Consider the following 25,564-nt stretch of genomic DNA (forward strand, 5'->3'; position numbering starts at 1 on the left):
TGCATTTCCACAGTATGGAAGTTAGTCTGCTGAAAAAATGCAGCAAACAACAGAGGAATTGGGAACCCTCATGGGCTTCAGGTGCTGCTTCCAGGGATTTCTGAGATCCTGCTGCATTCCATGAAATATCTGGAGACCTCTATAATTTTTAAAACTCTCCTTGTTTAAGCTAATTTGAGTCAAATGCTATCACCCGAAAGATCTCCTAAGTAACCAAAAAGACCACAGTCAAACGCATCTTTTACCTTGTATAATTCTGGAACAAAAAGGGAATAACTGAGTTGACAGCTGTATAAAATAAACAAAGGCATCTATAAATTCTGTCTCAGAAGTACAGAGCTTGCACAGGTGGTGCACAAGCCGCTGTCCCCATAGACCTCACATACGGCCAAAAAAGAAACCACTTTTGAGTCTAAAAATGAGCTTCAACGTGCCTGGCATAGTTTTGGTGTCAGCACACTGAAGATGACACGGGCTTTTCCTCACAGGTGTCTTTCACAGGGTGGCTTCTCCACTGTCTGAAGGGAAATGAGACAAGAAGACTAAGCGGAAATGAGAGACAGTTTTTCGTTTCGAAGGGGCACCTCACATCAAAAGGCATCTATTATAAACTCAAATTGGTTTAAAGACTTAAATATAAGTCATGACACCATAAAACTCCTAGAAGAGAACACAGGCAAAACATTCCCTGATATAAATCGTAGCAATATTTTCTTAGATCAGTCTCCCAAGGCAATAGAAATGAAAGCAAAAATAAACAAATGGGACATCATCAAACTTACAAGGTTTTGCACAGCAAAGGAAACCATCAGTAAAACAAAAAGACAACCTATGGAATTGGAGAAAATATTTACAAACAGTGTGAACAACAAAAGCTTAATCTCCAAAATATACAAGCAGCTCATGCAACTCAATATCAAAAAAATAAACAACTCAATAAAAAACAGGCCAAAGATCTAAATAGACATTTCTCCAAAGAAGACACACAGATGGCCAAAAAGCACATGAAAAGATGCTCAACATCACTAGTTACCACAGAAATGCAAATCAAAACTACAATGAGGTATCACCTTACACTGGTCAGAATGGCCATCATCACTTAAGACTATGAACAATAAATGCTGGAGAAAATACGGAGAAAAGGGAACCTTCCATACTATTGTGGGAATGTAAATCGGTGCAGCCACTATGAAAAACAGTATAGAGACTTCTTATAAAACAAAAAATAGAGCTATCATACAATTCAGCAACTCCACTCCAGAAAAGACAAAAACTCTAGTTTGAAAAGATACATGTACCCCAATATTCATAGCAGCACTTTTTACAATAGACAAGACATTGAAACAACCCAAGCACACATCAATAGACAATTGGCTTAAGAAGATGTGAGATATATATATATATAGATAGATATATATATAGTTGATTATAGTTTCAGGTGTACAGTAATTCAGTTTTATACATAAAACTGAACATACACACACAGGAATACTACTCAGTCATTAAAATGAATAAAATATTGCCATTTTCAGCATTATGAATGGACCTAGAAAATACTATAGTTAGTGAAATGTATGTATACTGTATTTAGTGAAATGTCAGAGAAAGATATATATGATATCACTTATGTGTGAAATCTAAAAAATAATACAAATGAATATATATACAAAACAGAAACAGACTCACAAACATATAAAACAAACTTATGGTTATCAAAGGGGAAAGAGAGGCAGGCAGGGATAAATTAGGAACATGGGATCAACAGATACATACTACATAAAGTAGATAAACAACAAGGATTTAGTGTTATAAGCACAGGGAGATACATTCAACATCTTATACTAACCTATAATAGGAAAAAAATCTAAAAATTATACATATATACATTATATATAATTATATATACATATATATGTATATATTTATATATAATACATATAATGTATATATATAATTTTTAGATTTATATATATATATAACTGAATCACTTTGCTATACACCTGAAACTAACACAATATTGTAATCTACTATACTTCAACACTTTGGGCTTCCTAGGTGGAGTTAGTGGTAAAGAACCCATCTGCCAATGCAGGAGACATAAGAGTCACAGGTTGAATCCCTGGGTCAGGAAGATCCCCTGGAGAAGGGCATGGCAACCCACTCCAGTATTCTTGCCTGGAGAATTCCATAGACAGAGGAGCCTGGTGAGCTACAGTCCATGGGGTCGCAAAGAGACGGACACAACTGAAGCGACTTAGCACACACATACTTCAACAAAAAAATAAACAGAAACAAAAAAGTTCAAGGGAGCAGAAGGTAACTAAAAAGGATTTGAGGTGATGACAAGTTTACCACGGAATTGTCCCTTGTTTCTAGCACTGTTAAAAAGATGGTCATGCCTAACTTTCTCTGAAATCAAGGTATGTGTAATCCGCTTTCTTTTAGAAGGGCAACAGGCTCCCATTGCCTGGGGAAAGCCCATCCCAGGCTCTCAAGCTGGCTCTGCCACTCACCGTGGCTGTGACTTCAGGCAGCGAGCAGGTGTGCGCTCCGTTTCCTCATATTCAAAATGGGACAGGTACTATCTACCACGCAGCACTGCCACAGCCTTGCTTGGAGCTGATGTTAAATAATGTAGGTAAATGTACAAACCGAGGCTGCGAGAGAAGAAAAAGCCATGCCACCTTCTTTGGCAAAAGAGGGGTGAGGCTACGGTAAACGCTGAAGGGGCGAGGGGAGTTTTGAGTATTAGAGACTGTCACTCTAATGAGTTGTGAATTTGGCAGCATTTCAGCCTGATCTTCAAGAAACATTCATCTAGGGTTTGCCAACTTCCTTCCAAACATGGGGCCTGGGGGTGGGTCAGGCGGCCTGGAGCAGGCACAGACCTATTGCCTGGAGATGCGACTCTACTCCTAATTCTCTTGGCTTTGAGCCTCACCAGCATTATTTCCTGTCTGTCTAGAAACTGGACTCTCTTCGGTGATGGTACCAAACTCTTCCTTGGAGTAGGAGGTTATTAGTTAAAATAGCATTAACTGTGCCAGGAATGTACCCAGAAAGTGCCAAAGAAGAGAGAAGACTAACAGGCAACTGTAGATACTCAGGGTATGGGAGAGAAGGCCCAAAGTCCATGCAGAAAGAAGTCAGGGGCAGGCTGGAGGGAAGGGGCTCACAACGGGCCAGCAAGCCTATGTAACAAGCATCGCTTTCAAAGGCCAGTAAGATCCATTTTCAACCCCAGCAAGATGAATAAACCTCTACTGGTTTTGAAGGGCCTTCAAATCAATCTTTTTACAAATGTCTCACATACCTAACTGTACTTTCTACCATCAGAACTACAGCCATAGATACATGGACCACAGAACTCTGAAAGTGTGGCTAAAAATAAATGAAGACCTTTGCCCTAAAACATATGACATACTTCCCAAACCCTGCACTAAATTTCAGGCATCCAGTGACCCCTCAAACATCTGGACCTCCCACACCCAGAGGGATTCCCAACTCACCTCCAACAGTGCCAGGGGCTGCAGCCATGGATGGCCGCATGTTACCCATGCCATGTAACAAAGGGATCATTTGAAAATACGAGTGTTTACTATCTGGCCTAGTGACCTTCTGTTTTCAATCCCTGTTAAGCAGCTCTGTCATATGTCTCCTACTCTGACATTCTGCTATGATAAAATAATTTGTTTACCTACACATCTACTAGATGTTAAGGTACATGAGATGAAGACTGTGTCTTATTCAATTTTGTGTCTTTGTTGTTGAATGAATGCCCTTTAACCTTTTATTAACAACAATAACCTTTTCCTTGGAGCGAATGTCCCTTCCCCACTTTCAATGGCTCAAGTAGAACTGCCAATCATGAAACTCTGTCAACCCAGCTCCTTCAGAGGAGCACATGACCAAGCTCTGACCAGTGCTCTTGACCACAGTCACTGGCCAAAGTATAACTATGTGAGTGGAACCAGGGCAATCAGAGTCCTATGCTGGGATTTCACATCAGGATTCTGGAAGCAAAAACTCCCTTTTGTCTGGAAACGTGTGGCTATTTGTGGTCATCACCTCCTTCTAAAACAGTTCACGTGCAGTAGGAGAACATAAGACCAAAACCTCAAAAGTGACAAAGCTGAGAGAGTATACCTGGATACAGCTGTACCTGAAGCCTATCCATCAGTTTCCCTCGGTTACATGAACCAATAAATTTCCCTCTCCACTTGAGCTTGTTATAATTGTGTTTCTATCACTAGCAGCCAGAAGAGTCCTGACTAATACACTAAACCTTATTTTCCTCAACTGAAAATGAAAAGGTTTGGGGTACGACATTAAGGGCTTCCCTGGTGGTTTCAGTGGTAAAGAATCCGCCTGCTAATACAGGACACACAGGAGTCACAGTTTCAATCCCCGGGCTGGGAAGGTGCCCTGGAGAAGGAAATGGCAACCCACTCCAGTATTCTTGCCTGGGAAATCCCATGGGCAGGGGAGGCTGGCAGGCTACAGTCCATGAGGTCGCAAAGAGTCGGACAGGATTAACAGCTGAGCACACACAGGCACACACACATAATGTTCAAAGTCCCTTCCAAAGCTTCAGATACTTCTTACCAAACGGTTTAGGCAAGTATAAAGGCCAAGCACTGGAGAAAGAGACAAGACCAGTATGGCCCTGAAATTTGCTTGCTATTTCTTTCAAATCTCAGACCTAGTACCTAAAACAATGTCTCATACATAGTTCAGTTCAGTTCAGTCACTCAGTCATGTCCGACTCTTTGCCACCCCATGAATCACAGCACACCGTGCCTTCCTGTCCATCACCAACTCCTGGAGTTTACCCAAACTCAGGTCCATTGAGTCGGTGATGCCATCCAGCCATCTCATCCTCTGTCATCCCCTTCTCCTCCTGCCCCCAGTCCCTCCCAACATCAGGGTCTTTTCCAAGGAGTCGACTCTTCGCATGAGGTGGAAGGTCTTGTTAAATATTTTCAAGTTAACTACAGGCGATGCCAGGTGTTATGGTCCAGAGATTTTCACATTTCTAGGATGAGTTTCCTCCCTGACTCTGTCTCTGTGACTCTCTGTCTCAGCTTACTGGAGGAGCTGCAGCGAATATTCTCACAATAAAGGGTCAGAATTCTGAACTTTACAATGCCCAACCATATCCAGTTCAAAAGCATCAATTCTTCAGCGCTCAGCTTTCTTTATAGTCCAACTCTCACATCCATACATGACCACAGGAAAAACCATAGCTTTGACTAGATGGAACTCTGTTGGTACAGTAATGTCTCTGCTCTTTAATATGCTATCTAAGTTAGTCATAGTTTTTCTTCCAAGGAGCAAGCGTCTTTTAATTTCATGGCTGAAGTCACCATCTGCAGTGATTTTGGAGCCCCCAAAAATAAAGTCTCTCACTGTTTCCATTGTTCCCCCATCTATTTGCCATGAAGTGATGGGACCAGATGCCATGGTCTTAGTTTTCTGAATGTTGAGTTTTAAGCCAACTTTTTCACTCTCCTCTTTCACTTTCATCAAGACACTCTTTAGTTCTTCTTCACTTTCTGCCGTAAGGGTGGTGTCACCTGCGTATCTGAGGTTATTGATATTTCTCCCGGCAATCTTGATTTCAGCTTGTGCTTCATCCAGCCCAGCATTTCTCATGATGTATTCTGCATACAAGTTAAATAAGCAGGGTGACAATATACAGCCTTGACATACTCCTTTTCCTATTTGGAACCAGTCTGTTGTTCCATGTCCAGTTCTAACTGTCACTTCTTGACCTGCATATAGATTTCTCAGGAGGCAGGTCAGGTGGTCTGGTATTCCCATCTCTTTAAGAATTTTCCACAGTTTGTGGTGATCCACACAGTCAAAGGTTTTTGTGTAGTCAATAAAGCAAAAGTAAATGTTTTTCTGGAACTCTCTTGCTTTTTATATGATTCAGTAGATGTTGGCAATTTGATCTCTGGTTCCTCTGCCTTTTCTAAATCCAGCTTGAACATCTGGAAGTTCACGGTTCCTGTACTGTTGAAGTTGACTTGGAGAATTTTGAGCATTATTTTGCTAGCATGTGAGATAAGAGCAATTGTGTGGTAGTTTGAGCATTCTTTGGCAATGCCTTTCTTTGGGATTGGAATGAAAACTGACCTTTTCCAGTCCTGTGGCCACTGCTGAGATTTCCAGATTTGCTGGCATATTGAGTGCAGCACTTTCATGGCACTGTCTTTTAGGATTTGAAATAGCTCAACTGGAATTCCATCATCTCCACTAGCTTTGTTTGTAATGACACTTCTTAAGGCCCATTGGACTTCGCATTCCAGGATGTCTCTAGGTGAGTGACCACACCATCGTAGTTATCTGGGTCATGAAGATCTTTTTGTATAGTTATTCTGTGTATTCTTGCCACCTCTTTTTAATCTCTTCTGCTTCTGTTAGGTCCATACCATTTCTGTCCTTTATTGTGCTCATCTTTGCATGAAATGTTCCCTTGGTATCTCTAATTTTCTTGAAGAGATCTCCAGTCTTTCCCATTCTATTGCTTTTGAACTGTGGTGTTGGAGAAGACTCTTGAGAGTCCCGTGGACTGCAAGGAGATCCAACCAGTCAATCCTCAAGGAAATCAGTCCTGAATATTCATTGGAAGGACTGATGCTGAAGCTGAAACTCCAATACTTTGGCCACCTGATGCGAAGAACCAACTCACTGGAAAAGACCCTGATGCTGGGAAAGATTGAAAGCGGGAGGAGAAGGGGATGACAGAGGATGAGATGGATGGATGGCATCCCCGACTTGAAGGACATGAGTCTGGGTAAACTCCGAGAGTTGGTGATGGACAGGGAAGCCTGGCATGCTGCAGTACATGGGGTTTCAGAGAGTCGGACATGACTGAGTAACTGAACTAAACTGAACTGAACCAGATCCAGAGGAGCTGACACAGGGTGAGACACCCCCAGGGTCCCACCTCTCTGAGGGTCCTGCCTTCTTATTCTCCCCATCCTGTTCGGGTCTCACCTGTAATTTTCCTACCATAACTGTCCCAACCACAACCATGCTCCTGGCTTCTCTCCTTGAACGTATCTGTAGCATTCATGTTCTGGTGAGAGACAGCACAGCACCAGCCCTGGCCAGGGAGGGTAGAGAAATTCCAGGTGGTTGTAACACCCAGGGCCTCTGTCTCCTTAGAGGAGTATGGGAATCAAAGGACACAGCCAACAATTAGCAGCAGTAATTCATGAAAGGACTGAACCGCTTGGTACATAGAAAAGATGTGTCATCCAGGTGTCACCAGCCCTTCCTGAGGCTCTTGGCGGCCAGAAACTCCAGCCAAAAAGAGGAAAACCATAAATGCAATTCCTAAGGCTTTAAGAAGTCATGAGATCTGCAGTGGATCTAAAGGGAACAACAAGGAGGCGGTTACCATACACTCACTCAGCAAGATCTTCCTTAAAATTACTGACATTTTGAAACATCTCTCTTTTCCCAAAATGTCTGTTTCTTAAGACATTGACCACTCCCTCTCCCCACCTTGCGCCCTGTCCCATGCTCCCTCCTTGGCCCTCATGTGTCTCCATCTCACTTCTCGTTTAGAGCCATGTGGTTCTTTCTCCTCTTGCCTTTTCCAATCCGTTTCTCACCATCTCTTACCCGCACCCCTATCCCCAAACCCCACACATGTCCAGGACGCGAGAAAGTAACACAGGCTCCTTCTGCTTCACGAGCTGAAAAGGAATGGAAATGCAAATGCTTCTAATGTTTTTCTCTGCCACATACATAAAAATGGGAAATTTGCTATCACAGAGGTTCTAAACCCTTTCCTTCCAAATAAAGAAGAAAATGAAGAGTTCATAGAACACATGTCTTGCCCTAGAACAGTCTAGCAGGCCTGAGTGTCACATTTCATTATAGAAAGTGTATCAATTAGATAACGCCTCCCATGTTTTCCTCCTGGCATTCTGGATGCTTCTTATTCTTTAGTTCCAATTACCATAACTATGCTTACAGAGCTGGGAGTGACGGTGTTCCCACTGGCTTGGGTTTTCTTCCACACCCCTTAGGCCATGGAATATTATGCTCCAAGGGACAGAGGGATGACTTTGGCCACAGAGGAATCTGGCAATTGGCCGGGCCCTGAACCATCTCTCTCTGGTGTGGTCTTGAGGTCAGTTTGTCTAACTTTACCAGGAAGCCACAGGGGCCAGAAGAATCAAAAGAAAGACAAGAGACCAAGAAAAACACAACTGACCTGACCACCTAAACAGACTCCAGTCATTTCGACACTTTTAACTCTTGGGGGAAATCTTATGAGCTGGCTATGAATTTGAGGGCTGATAGGATGATTTTGAAGTCAACAAAGCATTAGATTCTGTTACCTATGTGGTTTTAATTAGCCAGGGGCCAGTTGTCTGCTTGCTCCCCTGCAGCAAATTACTAGTGTTAAATGTTACCCCTGCAAGGCTGTGACAGACAGAACGTCCCTTAAGCCAAGTATGTGTCTAACAGTTCCCTTTTCAGCAGTAAGATCTACAAATCAGACTCAAGCTTAAAAATTCATGAAACATTTTTCAAGGACAAACAGTTGAAGAAGTTTTAGCCAAAGGTAGGGTTATCAAGTTGTCCCAGCTTGCCCGGGACTGAAGTTTCCCAAGACATGGGGCTTTCAGTGCTAAAGCCAGGACAGTTCCAGGCAAATCCTAGATGGACCTCAACCCTAGTAGAGGTTGAATCAGAAGGAAGTGGGTGGTACACTCGAGGGAAGGTAGAGAGGGAGAGAAAATAAAAACTTTCAAAACAGTTCAACTTCTCTTTAGTTCAAAACCAACTACAGATGTCAACCCTGTCAAAGTGTGTACACACTATTTTTTCAACAAAGGTTTATGGCCAATGACTTTGGGAGATGCTCCATGCAAACTCCATCAGCTCTCCTTCACGTGGTCTCCATGCGCATCAACACACTGAAGGCTCTGAGAAGTCCTGCATGGTGAACATACTTTAATTTGGTGCTCTCAGGGTGTCCCAAGTCTGTTGGACCACACAAGCCTTTTTTTTTCACTTAATGTTTATGATCATCCAACTGAACACACTTTGAGAAATGGGGGTCTTGTTCACAAAACCATAACCAACCGAGGAGGTACATGACTTAGACTCGGTAAGACACACATACCTACTTAAGAGGCCAACACATTTCTCTTTGTATTCAGTTAAAAGCATACTGAAAACTTAGCTAAAAGAGAGCCATGATTTGTATTTTTAAAAAGACATTTGGGGAAAATGACTGAGATGTATGTAGGATATTAAAGGTGAACTGAACCAGTAAAAACACTGCTGAAAGACTGAAGAACCTGAAACATAATCTGAAGTGAATTTTGTGTCAGATATATGTGAGAGATTTACTTATTCATTCATTCCATTTATTCATTCACCTTAAGTATGTATGTTCTAGGCACTGTGCTAGGCCCAGGGATAATGCAGTAACAAGAGAGACTGATAAGGTCTCCAATGCTTGGGGCTTCCAATCTTACATGTCACTACATGTTAACTAACAATCTTTTAACAATGAGAAAAAGAACTACAGGGATCCACAGGAGATGCCTCTAGGTCAGATTTAAGGGGCGGACACGATGCGTTCCCATGGAAGGTGATGTCAAAGCTTAGACCCAATGGGTGAAGTGGGTGGGCCTGTCCGGTGTGTGCAGGAGTGTGGTATCATGCAGCAGGAGGCTGTTTTGGGCATAAGGTACAACGAATGCAAAGGCCTGTTGGTGATACAGAGCTCAGAGCGTACTCTACCCAGGCAAGAGTCCGGTTCCTGAAGTCAGAGCTAGAATTCAATTTGACACACAGATGGGCCACTTTGACTACTATTATTATCACTATTACATAAAGGAAGAGAACTTTGCATCAAGCAAAGGTTAAATCCGACCCTCCCTACACTTCTAAGGGTCTAAGAGCTTTGTCACTGAGAGAATTCCATGATTCCCTTCGGCATCTAATGTTTAAAGCTTACAGACCTCTCTCCTTTTGTAAAGTAAAGCTCCCCACAGTCATAAAACTACATATGTACAGACAGTATATTTCTGATTTCTTTTGCCTTCACTCTGCACCTTTCTTGTTCCCCCCAAACAGCCACAGTGCCCACTTTATCAACCTTGACATCTCCTGGCTTCTTCATAGGATGCTTCCTGTAACCCAACACCTACAGAGCAGGCAAACTTCACTGGGTACTTACTGAACCACTTGGAGCTTTTTAATTAAACCACAGGCGCTGATGCAAAGATGACTTCCCCAGGTGGTAAAGCACAGAAGCTTGGTGGAGACTTGGCTAGTAAAGTCCACCTCAGCTGAGTCCTCTCTGCAGCACCCAGAAGAGGACAAGTAACGGGTGGGATTGCTCAGGGGAAAGCACTTACCCCTCTGAAATTCCAGTCTTTAGGAGATGGAAACATGGGAAAGTTGTTCTGCCGCTGCCGTTTAGGCCTGGAAAAGGACAAAAAAAGGAGATGCACTCATTATTCAGAGGAAATCACCAGTTTCAGATGGAGTTTCATCAGAAGGAGTGATGCTTGCAGAAATGGTCCAGGCAGGGTGAGGTGGCTGGAGTTTTCTACAGCTCAGCAATCTTGAGCAGCCAAACACACTCTAGACTCCTTCCCAGGCCCCCGGGAGGAAAGCTCCAAAGTCACTGAGAAAAGTCAATCCCTCACCTTTAAAAACAGGAAAATTTAAAAGAAAACCGAAAGTCTAAACTGAATGCAATTATAGAGCCAGACCAAACTCCAGTCTTTACTTTTCGCAAATGGAGGCTCCCAGAGGGAGGCCCCCAGGTGATGTGTGTAGCTTCGGGCGCAGCCAGGAACCCTCCCTTGCTGCTCGCGCGCTGGGGAGTCCCTGCTCCTCCACGTAGGCCACACTTGGGCTCCCTGGACTTCTAAAGGGACGGTTGACAGGGCAACTGTTAAGCAGCTGCTGCCTGACAAGTCAGAACTGGCTTCCTTGCCTATTAATCTCTCCGCACTAATCAATCTCCCTAGATGCAACAGAGGCAGGTTCAAGTCGGGTCCACACAAGTGGCAGGTAAACGGTACAAAAGAGGAAGGATGCGGGAAGGGGGCTGGGAGGCCGCAGACACGCCAGGAATGCCTTACTTCTGTCTTGTAAAGTGAATTTAATTTTGTGACTGCAACATACCCACAGGAACATGTATTATGACGTTTTTATGGAGCGGCGGACACAACTGAGCGACTTCACTTTCATTTTCCACTTTCATGCACTGGAGAAGGAAATGGCAACCTACTCCACTGTTCTCGCCTGGAAAATCCCAGGGATGGGGGAGCCCGGTGGGCTGCCGTCTATGGGGTCGCACAGAGTCGGACACGACTGAAGCGACTTAGCAGGAGCAGCAGCAGATAGATGACTCCTCCCCAAAATGCTATATCTGTCTATATGAATAGTCAAATGCTGTGTTTGCTTGAAGTACCACTTCACTGAAAAGCATCCCTGAAGGAGGTCCCCTTGGACTTGCCCTGAGGGTTAGTCACTGATGTGCTGAAGGGCGGTGGTGCTGGTTTTTCACATGATACTCACCTCTCTTCTTTGACCTCCCTGCCACAGTGAGCAGGAACGCAAGGCAGGACGCTTGTGGTGACCACAGCACAGGCTCTGCAGAATGTCAGGCCTGATAAAAATCTGGGTTGGCTCTACCATACCAGAACGCGTCATGTCCACCCCTTGAATCAGGCAGAGGACATAAACAAACAAAACACAAGGTAATTATAATAACAGCAGCAGCTGACAGGCACTGAGAACTTAAAACAGCTTATGCTGAACAGTTATAGTCACTACTCTCCACGGGGAGCTGGGGTTCACTGTTGGACCCACTTCATAAATAAGAAAACAGGGACCTAAAAAAATATTAAGTGACTTGACTCTCATCACACAGGTGAAATCAGGATTCTGGTCTCAAGTGTGTGATCTCAAATCCCACAGCATTTTATTAGCTGTGTGACCCTGAGCCCGAGGTTGAAGCTCTTGAGCTTTCATATTCTTATGTGCAAACCAGGAGAGATAATACCCAGCACACAGAGCCAAGACGAGAGGAGGGCTCTGACTCCAGTGTTGTCACTTCTAAGTTCTCAGCAGATGTCCGCCCAGTGCCCACAGCAGAGCTGGGACAACGGGCTGAAACAGATGGGAACTCCCGCCCGACGTGTCTTTGCATCTAACCCCCTTCTTCTGTCTCACCCTCCTCCTCACCCACGCATACAATGGAAACCCAGGCTAATAACCTCGCAAGACAAACAGAGCAAATGTGGGCGGTTATTTAGATTTAATACTCTTCTCTTATTAGGTACCATGTTGGTCTCAGCTTTTCTGAAAAGATATTTCTCCCTTAGATAAAAAAGCACACACACAAACAAACTTAGAACTGAACAGTACTTCTCCCTGGTTACCGTTCCCTCTCCTCCCAGGTTATAATTGGGCTTTGCTATTCTAATTACCCGATGAGCTTCACTGCTTCCAAAGCAACAACATATACCAGAACATTCTGAGTCAGTGTGTCCCTGTTTCACACGCTGCAGTCCACAGAAAATGACAGTCATGATAATTAACAGTGACGGAGTTACATGCTGTGCCAGGGACTGTTCTAAGTATTCTGCCTACATAATCTAAATCTTAGAATAACAGGAAGACGGGTTCTTCTGCTCTGCTATACTGTAATGTTAATACATTACAATGGCACTACATATTATCGTATTTTATACATTTACATGTATGGCCTTGCTGCTGCTGCTGCTGAATCACTTCAGTCATGTCCGATCCTGTGTGATCCCAGAGATGGCAGCCCACCAGGCTCCCTCGTCCCTGGGATTCTCCAGGCAAGAACACTACATACATTTAAATATACAATAATGGTAACTTCATATCATAATAGGTTTTCACATAATATTGTATATTATTATGGCATAATGGGGATATTACCATTATCACATTTTAACAGACAGGGTAAACTGAGGTCCAGAGAGGTTAAACCAGACGCCAGAAGTCACATAGCTGGTAGGTGGCCGAAGTGGGATTCATACCCAGATGTGCCGGACTCCAGATTCAGGGAATGTAGCCCCTCTCAAACAGACAGCAGCCCCACCAAAGAGGGCTTCCACGCATTTGGAAGAATGCAGCCTGGGGGTTCCTTGTGGGAGGGCAGCGGTTTAGTGGGGCCTCACATTAAGAGGCCTCATAGACAAAGACAATGCATCAGATCAAGTCCATCAGTCCAGACTTTTGGGCAACGTGATCACACCCCCACTGGCTGGGGAAAGTGCCAGGAAACCTATCTAGAAGACGGCTGTCTCCAAATGCTGCTTCCCCAACCCCTGCATTCCACCACCAGCCAAGCTTCCAGATCATTCACCTTGGCTGCAGTCCCTTTTAACAATCTCATCTGGCATCAAGAGTCCCCTGATAGTTTCCTTCTCTCCAGCCAAACACTACCACCCACATGGCCTCAAAAGATGGCTTCGGGGAGTAAAAGGCACCCTCCTGAGAAGGCTCCTTTAGGAAGCCCAGGGGAACTGGCAAGCATGAAGGACAGCATCTCAGAAGCCAGTCAAGGCCAGATGGGCACCACAGAAGGGGTATGTCCTGGGTATGTTTCTTTTGTTTTACAGGCAACTTCTTTGCACTGTCAGCAAAAGTCCAAGGGAGAAAATGGCACTTGGTTTTACAGGCTTCTCAGATCCAAGCTACACTGGGGGGAGTTCTCTGTATATGGGGTCCTCAGGCCCCTAAGTGACCCAGGTCTGTGCACGGCACGTGCACACGTGGTTAGGAAGCACAGCCCACCCTCGGATGTCAGGAGGGCAGTGCTGACCAGGGATCACCTCCACCCTCCACAGAGGGAGGGGGTGATATGAGCCAGGGCTGGGCGAGCGGCAGGATAGAGACTGCAGAGACGGGAGGCGCAGATTCTTGACTGGAAGGAGGTTACAATCTTAGGAAAGACTGGAAAGAAAAGTTATAAACTCTCCACACTAGGGAGAGCTCACAGTAGATACAGAAATGCCCAAGGTAAGAGTGAACAGTCAGGAGTCAAGGTGCACCTAGGGAAAGATCTCAGATTCAGGAGTGTGCGTGGCTGGAATCAGAATAAGGTCAGGAGTGACGGGCCTCAGGGCTAGAAACAGAACGCATTTTCCCACCACGTTAAACAAACGTGACTCTCTCCCACCAGCAGAGAATGATGACTGCACCCACAGCATCTCCCAAGTGCCTGGGAGTCTGGCTGCTGCTGCCGCCGGCTCCATGGGGGCCAAAGTCTGGTGCTCAGACCTGGGGCTCCAAGAGTGCCTCCCTCCCTTTCTTGCTGGAGGACTTCAGCCAGGCCACCTACTTTCTACTCCCCCTGAGCCTCTATCTTCTCATCTGGAAAATGGGGATAATAATCTCTTTGTATAAAAATGAAAAATTAATGTGCTATATAAGGGAATAAAAATAGTTGATTTAAAATAACAATGTATTATACAAATGTTAGCAGAGAGTCTGATATTTAATAGCTGTTCAAACTTGCTGTTATTATTATTGAGTCAACATAACCAGTAAGGAAGATATCACTTGCCATTTTCATTGGCAAGGCTCCTGCCAGAGAGACAATGAAATTTACAACTCAGTCTTACAAATTGTGTAATGTAAGTAAAATAAAACAAAGGCTTTAACATGCTATGAATATTTTGTTAGGTGACAATAACATGGTCATAAATATGAACATAATGTAACTGTGAAAAGAGCCCTGCCTTTCTACTGATATTTCCTGGTTTCCCACTCTCCTCTTCCTTTTCAAAGATTACCACCTTTGCCAGCATGTTTTATGTGTTGCAAATATTTTAATATCTTAACTATCAGTCCAGAGCCTCTTGCTAACAAAACTTTCCTTGAATTTCTTCTCCTTTGTTTTACCTCTCTCTCCATGAGAAGCTGTAGAATTACTAGGAAAACAGCTACACTTTATAAGAAAAACTAAAGCCAGGTATTTCTTATTCTGGTTGGACCACTGAAGATGTGGTGATTTCTTTCACTTAAATGTCTTTTTAGTTTCTGTTTTGAGTATATAATCAAGGATGGACTGGCAGGTACTTACCCCAGTAAAGACCCAAGTCTTCCTGGAGAAGCCCACTGGAAAGAGTTTGCAAAATGGACATCTCATCACTTCGGCTTGTCTTTCTCTTAAATATAAGTAGAAAGGCACTACTTGGTACCTGTTTCTGTAGCTCACTGACTCACACTCAGTCTCACTCCAGTCACGCCATGGCTGCAAGTCCAGCTTTTTACTTCCTGATAAATTATGGAAAAAAGAATTACAGAACCTCAGATTGCTCAGCTGGTTCAATCACTCAACACCAGTTACATCGTCTTTACAACAGTCCTTTTGGGAATACACCCTGAAAGAGGGCCTTCTCTCCTTGAGAATGAATCTGTAGCTCTTTATGTATAATAGACTCTCATTAATTTCTTTCCCTTTCCTTCCTGAGCACCTACTATACCCCCACACAGTGCCACAGAGCTAGAAGAAAGACTCGGCCAGGTGATGAGACAAGGGAACTGCAGGCCAGGCCCCAGGAAATGCATGTTCAAAGTGCAGGAGGTAAAAAACTGATCTTTGAAAAGATTAATCAAACAGACAAAACTGGCAAAACTGATCACGTTAAAAGGGGGCAGGGAGAACACTGCAAATACTCTTATGGATGGAGGCACAGCACTATAGACACACATCAAGTTAATGACAAAAGACTGCTAACAACGCCTTGACACTGCTAAATCTGAAAACTTAAAACATACATTCCTTCAAAATATAGAACCTATCAAAAATATCTCAAGGAGAAATACAAAACCTAAAAACCTCAATAACTAATAAAAAAAAAATGAAAGAAAGCACCAGACCAGACAGTTATATCGATGAATTCTACAAAACTTTCAAAACAGATCATTCCAATCTTAGACAGGCTGTTCCACAGAAGATAAAAAAGAGTCCAGAATTAAGAAGCAGAGACAACACATTTGAACAACTGGAATTAAAAGTATGACAACTCAAATTCTGTGAATAAGGAAATGGATTAAATGAAGCTATATCCATTAGCTGTATTCATTCTTATCAAATGGAAGACAACATAGAATTATATAATAATGAAAAATCTTAAAAAAAAAAAAGAATGAAAATTCAAGTCACAGGAGATACCCATATGGTAATGATACTATTGAGGAATGCACAAAGTAACACCCTGTTGATGGCCACATGTAGTAGAAATGTAAGACTAAACAGGCTGTATCAACTGCAGAAGGCAGCTTCCTTCCCTCTGGGCATGAAGAGGGGAGAGCGACTGGGTGGAGCACACACAAGGCTTCCTTTCTGCATGGAATGTTTCCGTTATTCACATAAAAATTCTGAAGCCAACAGGGCAAAATGTTGCTGCTTATTCAATCTATATGGGGATACAGAGGTGGATACTATAATAGCTGATATTTTGCTATATGGGTGAAAAATTGTAGAATTAAAAATAGTAATAAACAGGAATAAATCACGGCAAAGCTATATAACAAAATCTCAAGCATCCATTAAGAATAGTGAGGTAAATCTAAATCCTCACTAGCAGAAACCTTAAAATATGTGAAATAAGACACAAGACAACATGTAAACCCATCAAGGTTTACACACACACACACACACACACAGAATCAGCAGTGTGTGTGCAGGGTGAGGGCCCTGGAAGAGCACACACCTGACTGTTGACAGTGACTGATGACATAGCTGGGGTGGGGGTTAGGCGGCAAAATGTGGACATTACCGTTTACATTATGTATTTTTAAATCATTACTATGGGAACCTATTGTGCCTATAATGGAAATCATAATGATGTTTATAAAAAGGCCCTGACAGGTGGAGGAGGCAGCAGAGACACATGAGATGAGGCAGAGCAGGTGGCCAAGGCAGAGCCTTAAAAGCTGGGCTTGGGGGTAACGGGGTGCTACTAAAATTGTAAAGTGAGGAGTGACATGATGAGGATTACCTTTAGAAAGATCCCTGTGGATAAACTGGAAGACTAGGACTGACTGTCCCCAACTCTTTGAGAGAGATAAGCTTCATCTAAATTATATCATCTGATTGATGGTTGTCATTTATAACTTGATTGCTACTTCTGTCTCGGGTATTCCTTGGAAAAGGTGTACAGATTTTAATTACGTTTTGTCTATAGATTATAAGATAAAGTGAAGCATGTATCTCCTGATACTTTTTAAGCTGACCTGTCTTTATACTTAAAAATGTCTTTTAATAGTAGGCTTCCCTGGTGGCTCAGATGGTAAAGAACCTGCCTGCAATGCAGGAGGTATGTGTTCAATCCCTGGGTAAGGAAGATTCCCTGGAGGAGGAAATGGCAACCCACTCCAGTATTCTTGCCTGAAGAATTCCATGGACAGAGGAGCCTGGCAGGCTACAGTCCGTGGGGTCACAAGAGTCAGACACAACTGAGCAACTCTCATTCACTCACTCAGGACTGACATATACACACTACATAAAATAGATAACTAATAAGAAAGGGCTGTAGAGCACAGGGGACTCTAGTCAACACTCTGCATAGCCTGTATAGCCGAAGAATCTAAGAATAAACAAACAAAATGAGTGGATATGTGTGTATGTATGACTGATTCACCTCGCTGTGCACCTGAAACTGACACATTGTAAATCAACTACAATCCAAAAACATTATTTTAAAAAAGAAAGATCCATCAGGCTAGAGAGAGGAGAAGATAGCTGAGGGGGATCCAGGGTGAAGGCAGAGACCTAAAGGGAGGCTCCTGGAAGCATACAGATCCACTGCAGCCTCCCCCGTGGGACATCTTCAAGATTCTGAAGGCAAAGAAGTCAAGTCTGTTCAGACTTCTCTCCCATTCTCCACCCATGCGCCTGTTATTTTTAGAACAGCACTCATTGTTCAATAGAAATAGCATGTGGGCAACATATGTAAATTAAAATGTTCTATGAGTCACATGAAAATGGTAGAAAAGAAAAGCAGGTAAGTTTAATTTTAATAATACAGTTTCCTGAGTCCAATATATCCAGATAGTATTATCAGTTCAACATGCAATCAACAGGAGAAAATTAGAAATATTTTACATTTCTTATACCAAATCTTCAAAATCCACTATTTCACCCTTGCAGCACATCTTAATTGGCACTAGCCATGTTTCAAGTGCTCAGCAGGGACAGGTGGCATGTGTCTACCTTACTGGACAGCTCAGTTATAGAAAAACAGCACTTAACAGTTTCAAAGACCCTCAAACTTTGAAAATTCACTGCTCTATGTTTCAGCAGTTAGTGACCACTCAAAATGTGTAAGTTGAGACCCACATAAAGTGGGACATTCTCCAAAAAGATATCTGTATCCATCTGAATTCAGAAACATTCAAAGGTGCAAAGTATTTTTACAAAGGCTTTAGAGACATAGTCTCTAGAAAAACCAATGGAGATGATCTTTAGGTCACATGTCTACTTGAATGGAGCAACAAATGAAATTCTTTCCCAAATGGAGCATATCTCAAACTAATGTTTATGATCTGTTGCTAAATAATTAAGAATTGCTCTAACCAAACTAATTCCAGAATTAACTAAAAAGAAGAGACTGAAATGATTTTTAAACTCATGAAATTATTATATTTATAATTCCCCTTTTGTGAAACGTTTGTTCAGGCTTATTTACTCACTTATATAAAGGGATTCTCATTTCTGTTATTGATATGTAAAGGTTCTTTATATATTCAGGATACAGGATGAAGCAGTGTCTAGCACATAGCTGATACTCTAGTAACCATACTGAAAATATATAAAATTTTGATCAAATAATGAAAATAGATAAACAAAATGTGATATACATGCATAAAATAGAGTATTATTCAACCACAAAAAGGATGAAATCCGGATACATGCTACAACATGTAACAATCTTGAAAACGTTATACAAAGTGAAAAGAGTCAGACACAAAAAGCCACATACTGTATGATTCCACTTACATGGAATACCCAGAATAGGCAAATCCACAGAAACAGCAGACAAGCATTGCCAGGGGCTAGGGTAAGTGAGCAAATGGACATGGCTACTCAATTCGTGTACAGTTTCCTTTGAGGGTAATTTATAAAAAGGTCCAGAATGAGGTGACATGTGCACAATACTGTGAATGCACTTAATGCCACTCAATTACTATAACACTTCACATTGCTAATACTTCGTTGTGTGTAGTTTACCACAATTTTTTAAAAAATGAGGGGGAAGTAAAGCTTGTTGTTGTTCAGTTGCTCAGTCATGTCCAACTCTTTGCAACCCCGTGTAATACAGCACGCCAGGCTCCCCTGTTTGCAATTTTCAGGCAAAATAAAAGATATACATCTCATGGAAAAAATGCTCGTGAATAACAATGCAAAGTAAAATGCTACTATATTAACTATTCCAGAAAAGGGAAATATGTAAATAAAAGCCAGGAGACCATTCTGTACAGCTTGGGAACTGACAGAAATGGCTTAGATGTGAAGTTTTACTGGGACTGTGAGAAGCCAGCCCTACTAGTCTGTTTCTGAGGCACATATTTACGTGAATTATTCAACAATGATAAAAATTCCCACAGCCTATGGCTTTCTGTGCTTCCTCCCACTCTCCACCCCCAGCTGGGTGTCTGTGCTCAGAGATTCTGCAGCATTACCCCTTCTGTCTTCTGCTCCCAGCTCACAAGCCACTCTGCTGTGCTGCTTCTTACACTGGAGCTTCCTGCAAAGCTAGTCTCTTCAGGACAATTCTTCATGAGTGCAATCTTCCAGAAGACAGACTGCTATTGACAAATTTCAGTGACTCTCAGGTGGAGCCATCAAGGGACAGTTGGGCACAGTGGTTAAGAGCGCAGATGCTGGAGCCATCTCTGCTATTCACCAGCTGTGTGACACTGGGCGAGTGACCTAACCTCTCTGTTCCTACTTCTCCCTTCTGTAAAATGGAGGTTAGAACACTCATAACACGTGCCACTGTGTGGATTAAATGAGTTAATATATGTAGAGCTCTTTGTGCCTGGTACACAAAAGGTCCACTTTAAGAGTTATCTTCCTTCTGGGTGATGAACTAGAAGGCCAGGTCTTTTGGATTTTCATTCTGGGTGAGCTGGGAAGCCACAAAGGATTCTAAACAGAGAGGAAATATGGTCTAAGTTTTAAAAGGACTGTTCTCAATGCTGCATGGAGATAATAGCTAGAGAGACAGGACAAAGGGCAGGGAGAAGGAGAGGGTGGCCCAGATGAGGGCAACAGGGACCTGGACCAAGATGGTAGCAGTGGGGTTGGTGAGCAGTGCTAGAATTATGTACATATTTGAAGGTAGGGTAACAGGATTTGCTGTTGGGTTGACACAGGGAGTGAAATAAAAAAGAAATAAAGGATGCTCTAAGAATTTTAGGCTGAGCAACTGCGAAGGTGAGGAAGACTTATCAGAGCAGCAGTTTTGGGGACAAAAATCAAGAGCGGACATTACTGCATTTGAAATATGGCAAGTGTTTTGGTACGGGCCTCTAAATAGAGATGTGGAATCTGCAGCTGAATTTAAGGAACTGGAGACTGTATTCAAGAGTCATCAGCCTTCAGACAGAAGAGGAGTCCTGACAAAGTGAGTGGGGGCATCCCAGAGGCCAGAGAAGAAAGTGTTTAGGGGAAGGGGTGCTCTACTATGTCATTACGAATGGGAAGGAGAAATGCTCACTGAATTTGGCAAAGCAGAAATCCCTGCTGACTTGATAAATCAAGGAAGTAAGCGGAGCTGGGGGGACAAGAGCTGAGAGGGATATGTCTGCAGATTACCCAGAAGCAATATTCATAGAAAATACAAATTGACAAGGATCTTAGGTATTGGCTAGTCCACTGAGTCATTAAAATGTGAGCTCCCCTCACACCTGGTGCTCTGTGACAACCTAGATGGGTGGGATGGGCTGGGAGGTGGGAGGGAGGTTCAAGAGGGAGGGGACATATGTATACTTATGGCTGATCCATGTTGATGTATGGCAGAAACCAACACAATATTGTAAGATAATTACCCTCCAATTAAAAATAAACAGATTAAAAAAATAAACACTTTTGGTCCCTATGCACAAATAATTCAGTTATAAGCATTAAAAGATTTAAAAAGGCATGGCTGTCCCATTGGGATCCCTGACAAGACATTTTAATGTCTCAACTAAAATGCTATAAAAACAGTGATACTGGAAACTTAAAAAAGAAAAATAAAAAGTGTAAGCTCCCTGAGGACAGGCACTCCTGTCTTTTTAATGCCTCATCCCCAGCCTCTGGCACATGGAAGATGCTCAAAAAATATTTGTAAGACTTCTTTGAACTTTCTTGACATCTCTGGCCAAAGAGTAGAGGTCAACAGGAACTTCCTATTCCTAACAGGATGGTATGGAAGACAGTGAGAAAACACATACACAAATGTCCAAGATGGAATCACAGTCTCCTCCTTTGACTGAAGAAACTAGACTTAATACTTCTTGGCATTTACTCAGCACAAAAATAACGTTTCCTGGTTACCCCTTGTTGGCATCCTGACCCGCATCATCGTTGCATGGATGACTTCTCATTGGCAGTGCTAAATTTCAAATAGTCGAGCTAATTACGAGCTAGTCTAGTTAGCAGAAATTACAGGATATTTTTGAAGGGACGCTTTGTAACAAAGGTCTTTCGGAAATCCAGTTGAAGAAAATTATTTTTTCATATGCTCCGAGCACTGACCTGCAAATGCTGTTTCTAAAGCGTCTGGGGGCTGCTTTTAAAAGCACGGGGCTGGTTCTCCCTCTTCCCGCCTGTGACCGTCTGAATGATGGCACACTGTCAACGGGAAAGGCTTCATTACCTCCTAAGGCAATCCACATCCTGCCTCTCCAGGTCACAGCCCGGCAGAGAGCAGCTTCACGTCCCTCCGGAAAGGATAATTAGCTTTCTACCCTTTAATCAAGGAGTAGCAGATTGTTGTTTTTCTGAAGTTTTGCCTGGGGAGAGCCTGTTCTTTCCCGAGCGTGTGTTTTTCTAACCAGGACTCCTTGTACGCGCCTTACCTTCCAATGAGCCAACAGTGAGAGCACTGACCCCGACCCCTCATCTGAAATAAGAAACTGGAGCTCTCCACTGATGAGTCAATGGCCCGCAACTCCAAGGATGTGGAATCAGGTCTCGGTCACCCCAGTTTATCAACATCACTGACCTCTGCCTTATGGACCAGGAGAATACTCAACTTCTCTGTCATGAAAATGACACTTTTAAAGGTTTATTTATTTTTTTTAACACTTACTATGTACCACTATACTCAGTACTTAATAAATATTAACTCATTTAGTCCTCAAAACGATTTTACAAGTAGGCATTGCTATTATTCCCACTTCATAGATGAGGAAAACGAAGCTCAGAGAGGTTAAGTGACTTGCCCCAAATCACACAACCAGGAGGTGCAGAGCTAGGATTCAAACCCAGGCATCCTGCTTCCAGAAGACCTGGACAGAGAAACGGATGTGAAAACCACCGCAGAACCAGTGACAACAGAGGAAAGGAGACGGGAACTAAGATGCTTACTACGTACCAGACCCAGAGCCAGTGTTACAGGGTTGGTTCCTCTTTATGTGAAATGCAATTAATCTTAAATAATGATAATAAATAATCAGAGATTAGTCTTACCAGTTTTTCTACATCTGCAAGTAAAAATCCATTCAAATTGGTACACTTTACTGTGTGCACATTATGCTTTGATTAAAAAAATAGTTGCAGCTTGAAAAAGTTAGTGGCTGGACTTCCTTGGTGGTACAGGGGATAAGAATCCGCCTACCAATGCAGGGGACCAGGGTTCAATCCCTGGACTGGTTAAGATCCCATGTGGCACAGAGCAACTAAGCCCATGCAACACAACTACTGAGCCCGAGCTCTAAGGCCCGCAAGCTGTAACTACTGAAGCCCGAGAGCCTTGTGCTCTGCAACGAGAGAAGCAACCGCACTGCATCTAGAGAGTAGCCCCTACTCACGGCAACTAGAGAAAGCCCAGGCACAGAAAAAAAGGCAAGTGCAGCTAATAAATAAAGAATATCTAGGCATCAATCCCTCCTCTCTTTAGGACAGTGAGAGAGAATGAAAAAAACAAATGGAGTACAATGTTAACATTCTAAAAAAAAAAAAAAGTTAATGGCTGAATTTTCTTAATGTTTTAAATGGATTTGGATCAAATAATCCTTAGAAGACATGTTTTAAAAAATCACCTTAAACTATCCAATTTTTGTCTTAACAAAATTAAGAAAAGCCTTTAGAATTGTTCTAATTAGCTATACACAAACCAGAAACAAAAAGGAGGGGGATAAATTCGTGTTTTTCAAATCTTGGAAAGCTCCAACTCAAAAATTATATTTACAGACACCATAGTTTACCAGTTCCTCTCTGACAGAGGCTCCACAAGGGCTTTTTGCCTAGAGAAGAGCAAAAGGAAGTCCTCACAGTTTTTTTTTTAGTAATATATTGATCAAATGCTAATAAATCAGTATGCAGGTGGTCCAATTTTCCAAATTGAAAATCGCAACCTTTAAAATTAGTCTTCAGAATTGAGCATCTCTAACAAATGTTCTGTTGATTCCAACTCCAAAAACACCCCAAAATTCTTAAATTAGCCAGCATCACTTAAAGCAGTTTATTGACTCTCTAATATAGGACCTACCACAGTCTCCAAGGTAATTAGAAGCTCCATAAATGCTGTTTTTGGCACTGACTGGGGCCACACATTAAAACATGTTTATTCCCAAACTGTCAGTGAAATATGGCGGGGGGTGGGACCACATCAGACTTGCTGCAGCGTATGTGCAGAAAAGAGAAAGGTGATGCTAAGGGCACCGTTCAAACTGAGGTAATTTCATCATATGACACACAGCAACCCACCCCCAAAATTCTGAGTAAGAGTAAGAGAATTACTCAGAGGAAGGGAATTCTGAGTAAAAGTGGGAACTATTATTATCAATTTAATAAGAAGAAGAATAGTAATACCGCTGCTGTGCCTTTTCTGTGGCTTAATTCATTTCATCTTCATGGGGGCTCTAACAGAAATAAGGGCCATAACAGAAGAGAAGGTTGAGGCACTGAGAACTTAGCCTTGGAAATGCCCCAGAGTTAGAGGTCAGGGCCAGACAGCCTGATTCCAGGATGCCTGCTCTCAGCCAGAGTCCCACCAAACTGCCTAAGAATTTTCTGGGAAAAAAAAAAAAAAAAGAATTTTCTGGCCACCTAATCCACAAAAGCCATAAACTGGGAGAGAAAAATTAACCATGTTGATCAGTTATGTGCTATTTATCAATTATTTCTATCAAAGATGGTCCAGCCCATTCTCTTGGGCACCTCATCTTCCAGCTCACCAGCTGGTCTCCAGTGGGAACAGGGCCAGCACTTGCATCAGCGCTACCGTAGCTGCTGCCATGACAACCGCATCCTGCCACCCAGGCACAGGTGCTCTCCCCATCTTTGCTCCAGAGCCCTGATTCAGGGATGCAGCTCCTGAGTTCATCTTTCTACCTGCTTCCAACTTGCTCAAGACTTTACCAAAATGATAACCTCCTGGGGGTTCCTCAGGTCCCTGGATACATCTGGACCAGACTAATATGTATGAAGGTGGACAGGGAGGTGGGATTCATGAGGCTATCCAGAGCTGCAGAGCAAGTGGCTAACCTCCCGAGGGGCTTCAGTGCTAGGCAGGGCCAGGTCTGAGTTCTGGCTCTCTGGCCCTTGCTTTCTGGGGATCCTCAGCAAATGATGTGGTCTCTAGGAACCTGTCTTATGTGTGAAAACCAGGGATAATATTAGATTTTACGCTGCACAGAGTTGCTGTGAGGTCTAAGCAGACTGGAGCATGTAAAGGCCATGCAGGGGAGATGCTGGCTGTTACCGATGACTACTGTCAACTACTGTCACCATGCACTGGCCCGGTGCTGATGCTGAGAGAGGTCAGGAGCCCTCATCCTCTTGCTGCCGCCTTGACAGATCAGCAGCCTGACATTCAAAACAGAAAGTGCTCCTCTGGGCAGCTCATGGGCACTGATCCCAGGGCTGGACAGGCCCACAGACTGCACACACCCAGCTGAGCACAGGGAGACATGAGAGCAGTCAGTGGGGACCCCGAATTCAGTATGCTCCCCTCCACTAGGCTGCATGGCTTCTCAGAAAAAATCAATTTATCAAAATAAATCTGCTACTTTTATTCAATAAAAATGCCACTCAGCAAAAGACCTTTTTTTGAACCTTTGTAAATCTTTAAGGTGAAATGAGGGCATTCAGAAATGTCTAGAAAATCACAAGAAACATAAGGTTCACACTGTCATCTGTGGTCATTTCTTGGGGTTAGGTTTGATCCTGGGAACCTGCACTTGCAATGCTACACATTCCTACACGATCTGAACTTTTAGGATATGCATAAGTGAATTCTGTAATCAGAAAATAGTTTTAATAAAAGAACACTAAAATGTTTTGCCATAACATAGACAGTTCACC

General features: G+C 42.9%; 1 protein-coding gene across 2 annotated transcripts in view; it reads right to left on the reverse strand.

The window, feature by feature from the left end:
• ARHGEF3 (Rho guanine nucleotide exchange factor 3) overlaps nucleotides 1-25,564 on the reverse strand; it is a 313,634-nt gene that overhangs the window by 200,750 nt on the left and 87,320 nt on the right. For both annotated transcript variants that reach the window (XM_027523864.1, XM_027523863.1), the window contains exon 3: nucleotides 10,401-10,467. In XM_027523864.1, coding sequence (XP_027379665.1) covers nucleotides 10,401-10,467 — 67 coding nt within the window. The remainder of the gene's footprint in view (nucleotides 1-10,400; nucleotides 10,468-25,564) is intronic.

Source organism: Bos indicus x Bos taurus, chromosome 22, assembly GCF_003369695.1.
Source record: "Bos indicus x Bos taurus breed Angus x Brahman F1 hybrid chromosome 22, Bos_hybrid_MaternalHap_v2.0, whole genome shotgun sequence".
Classification (NCBI taxonomy): Eukaryota; Metazoa; Chordata; class Mammalia; order Artiodactyla; family Bovidae; genus Bos; species Bos indicus x Bos taurus.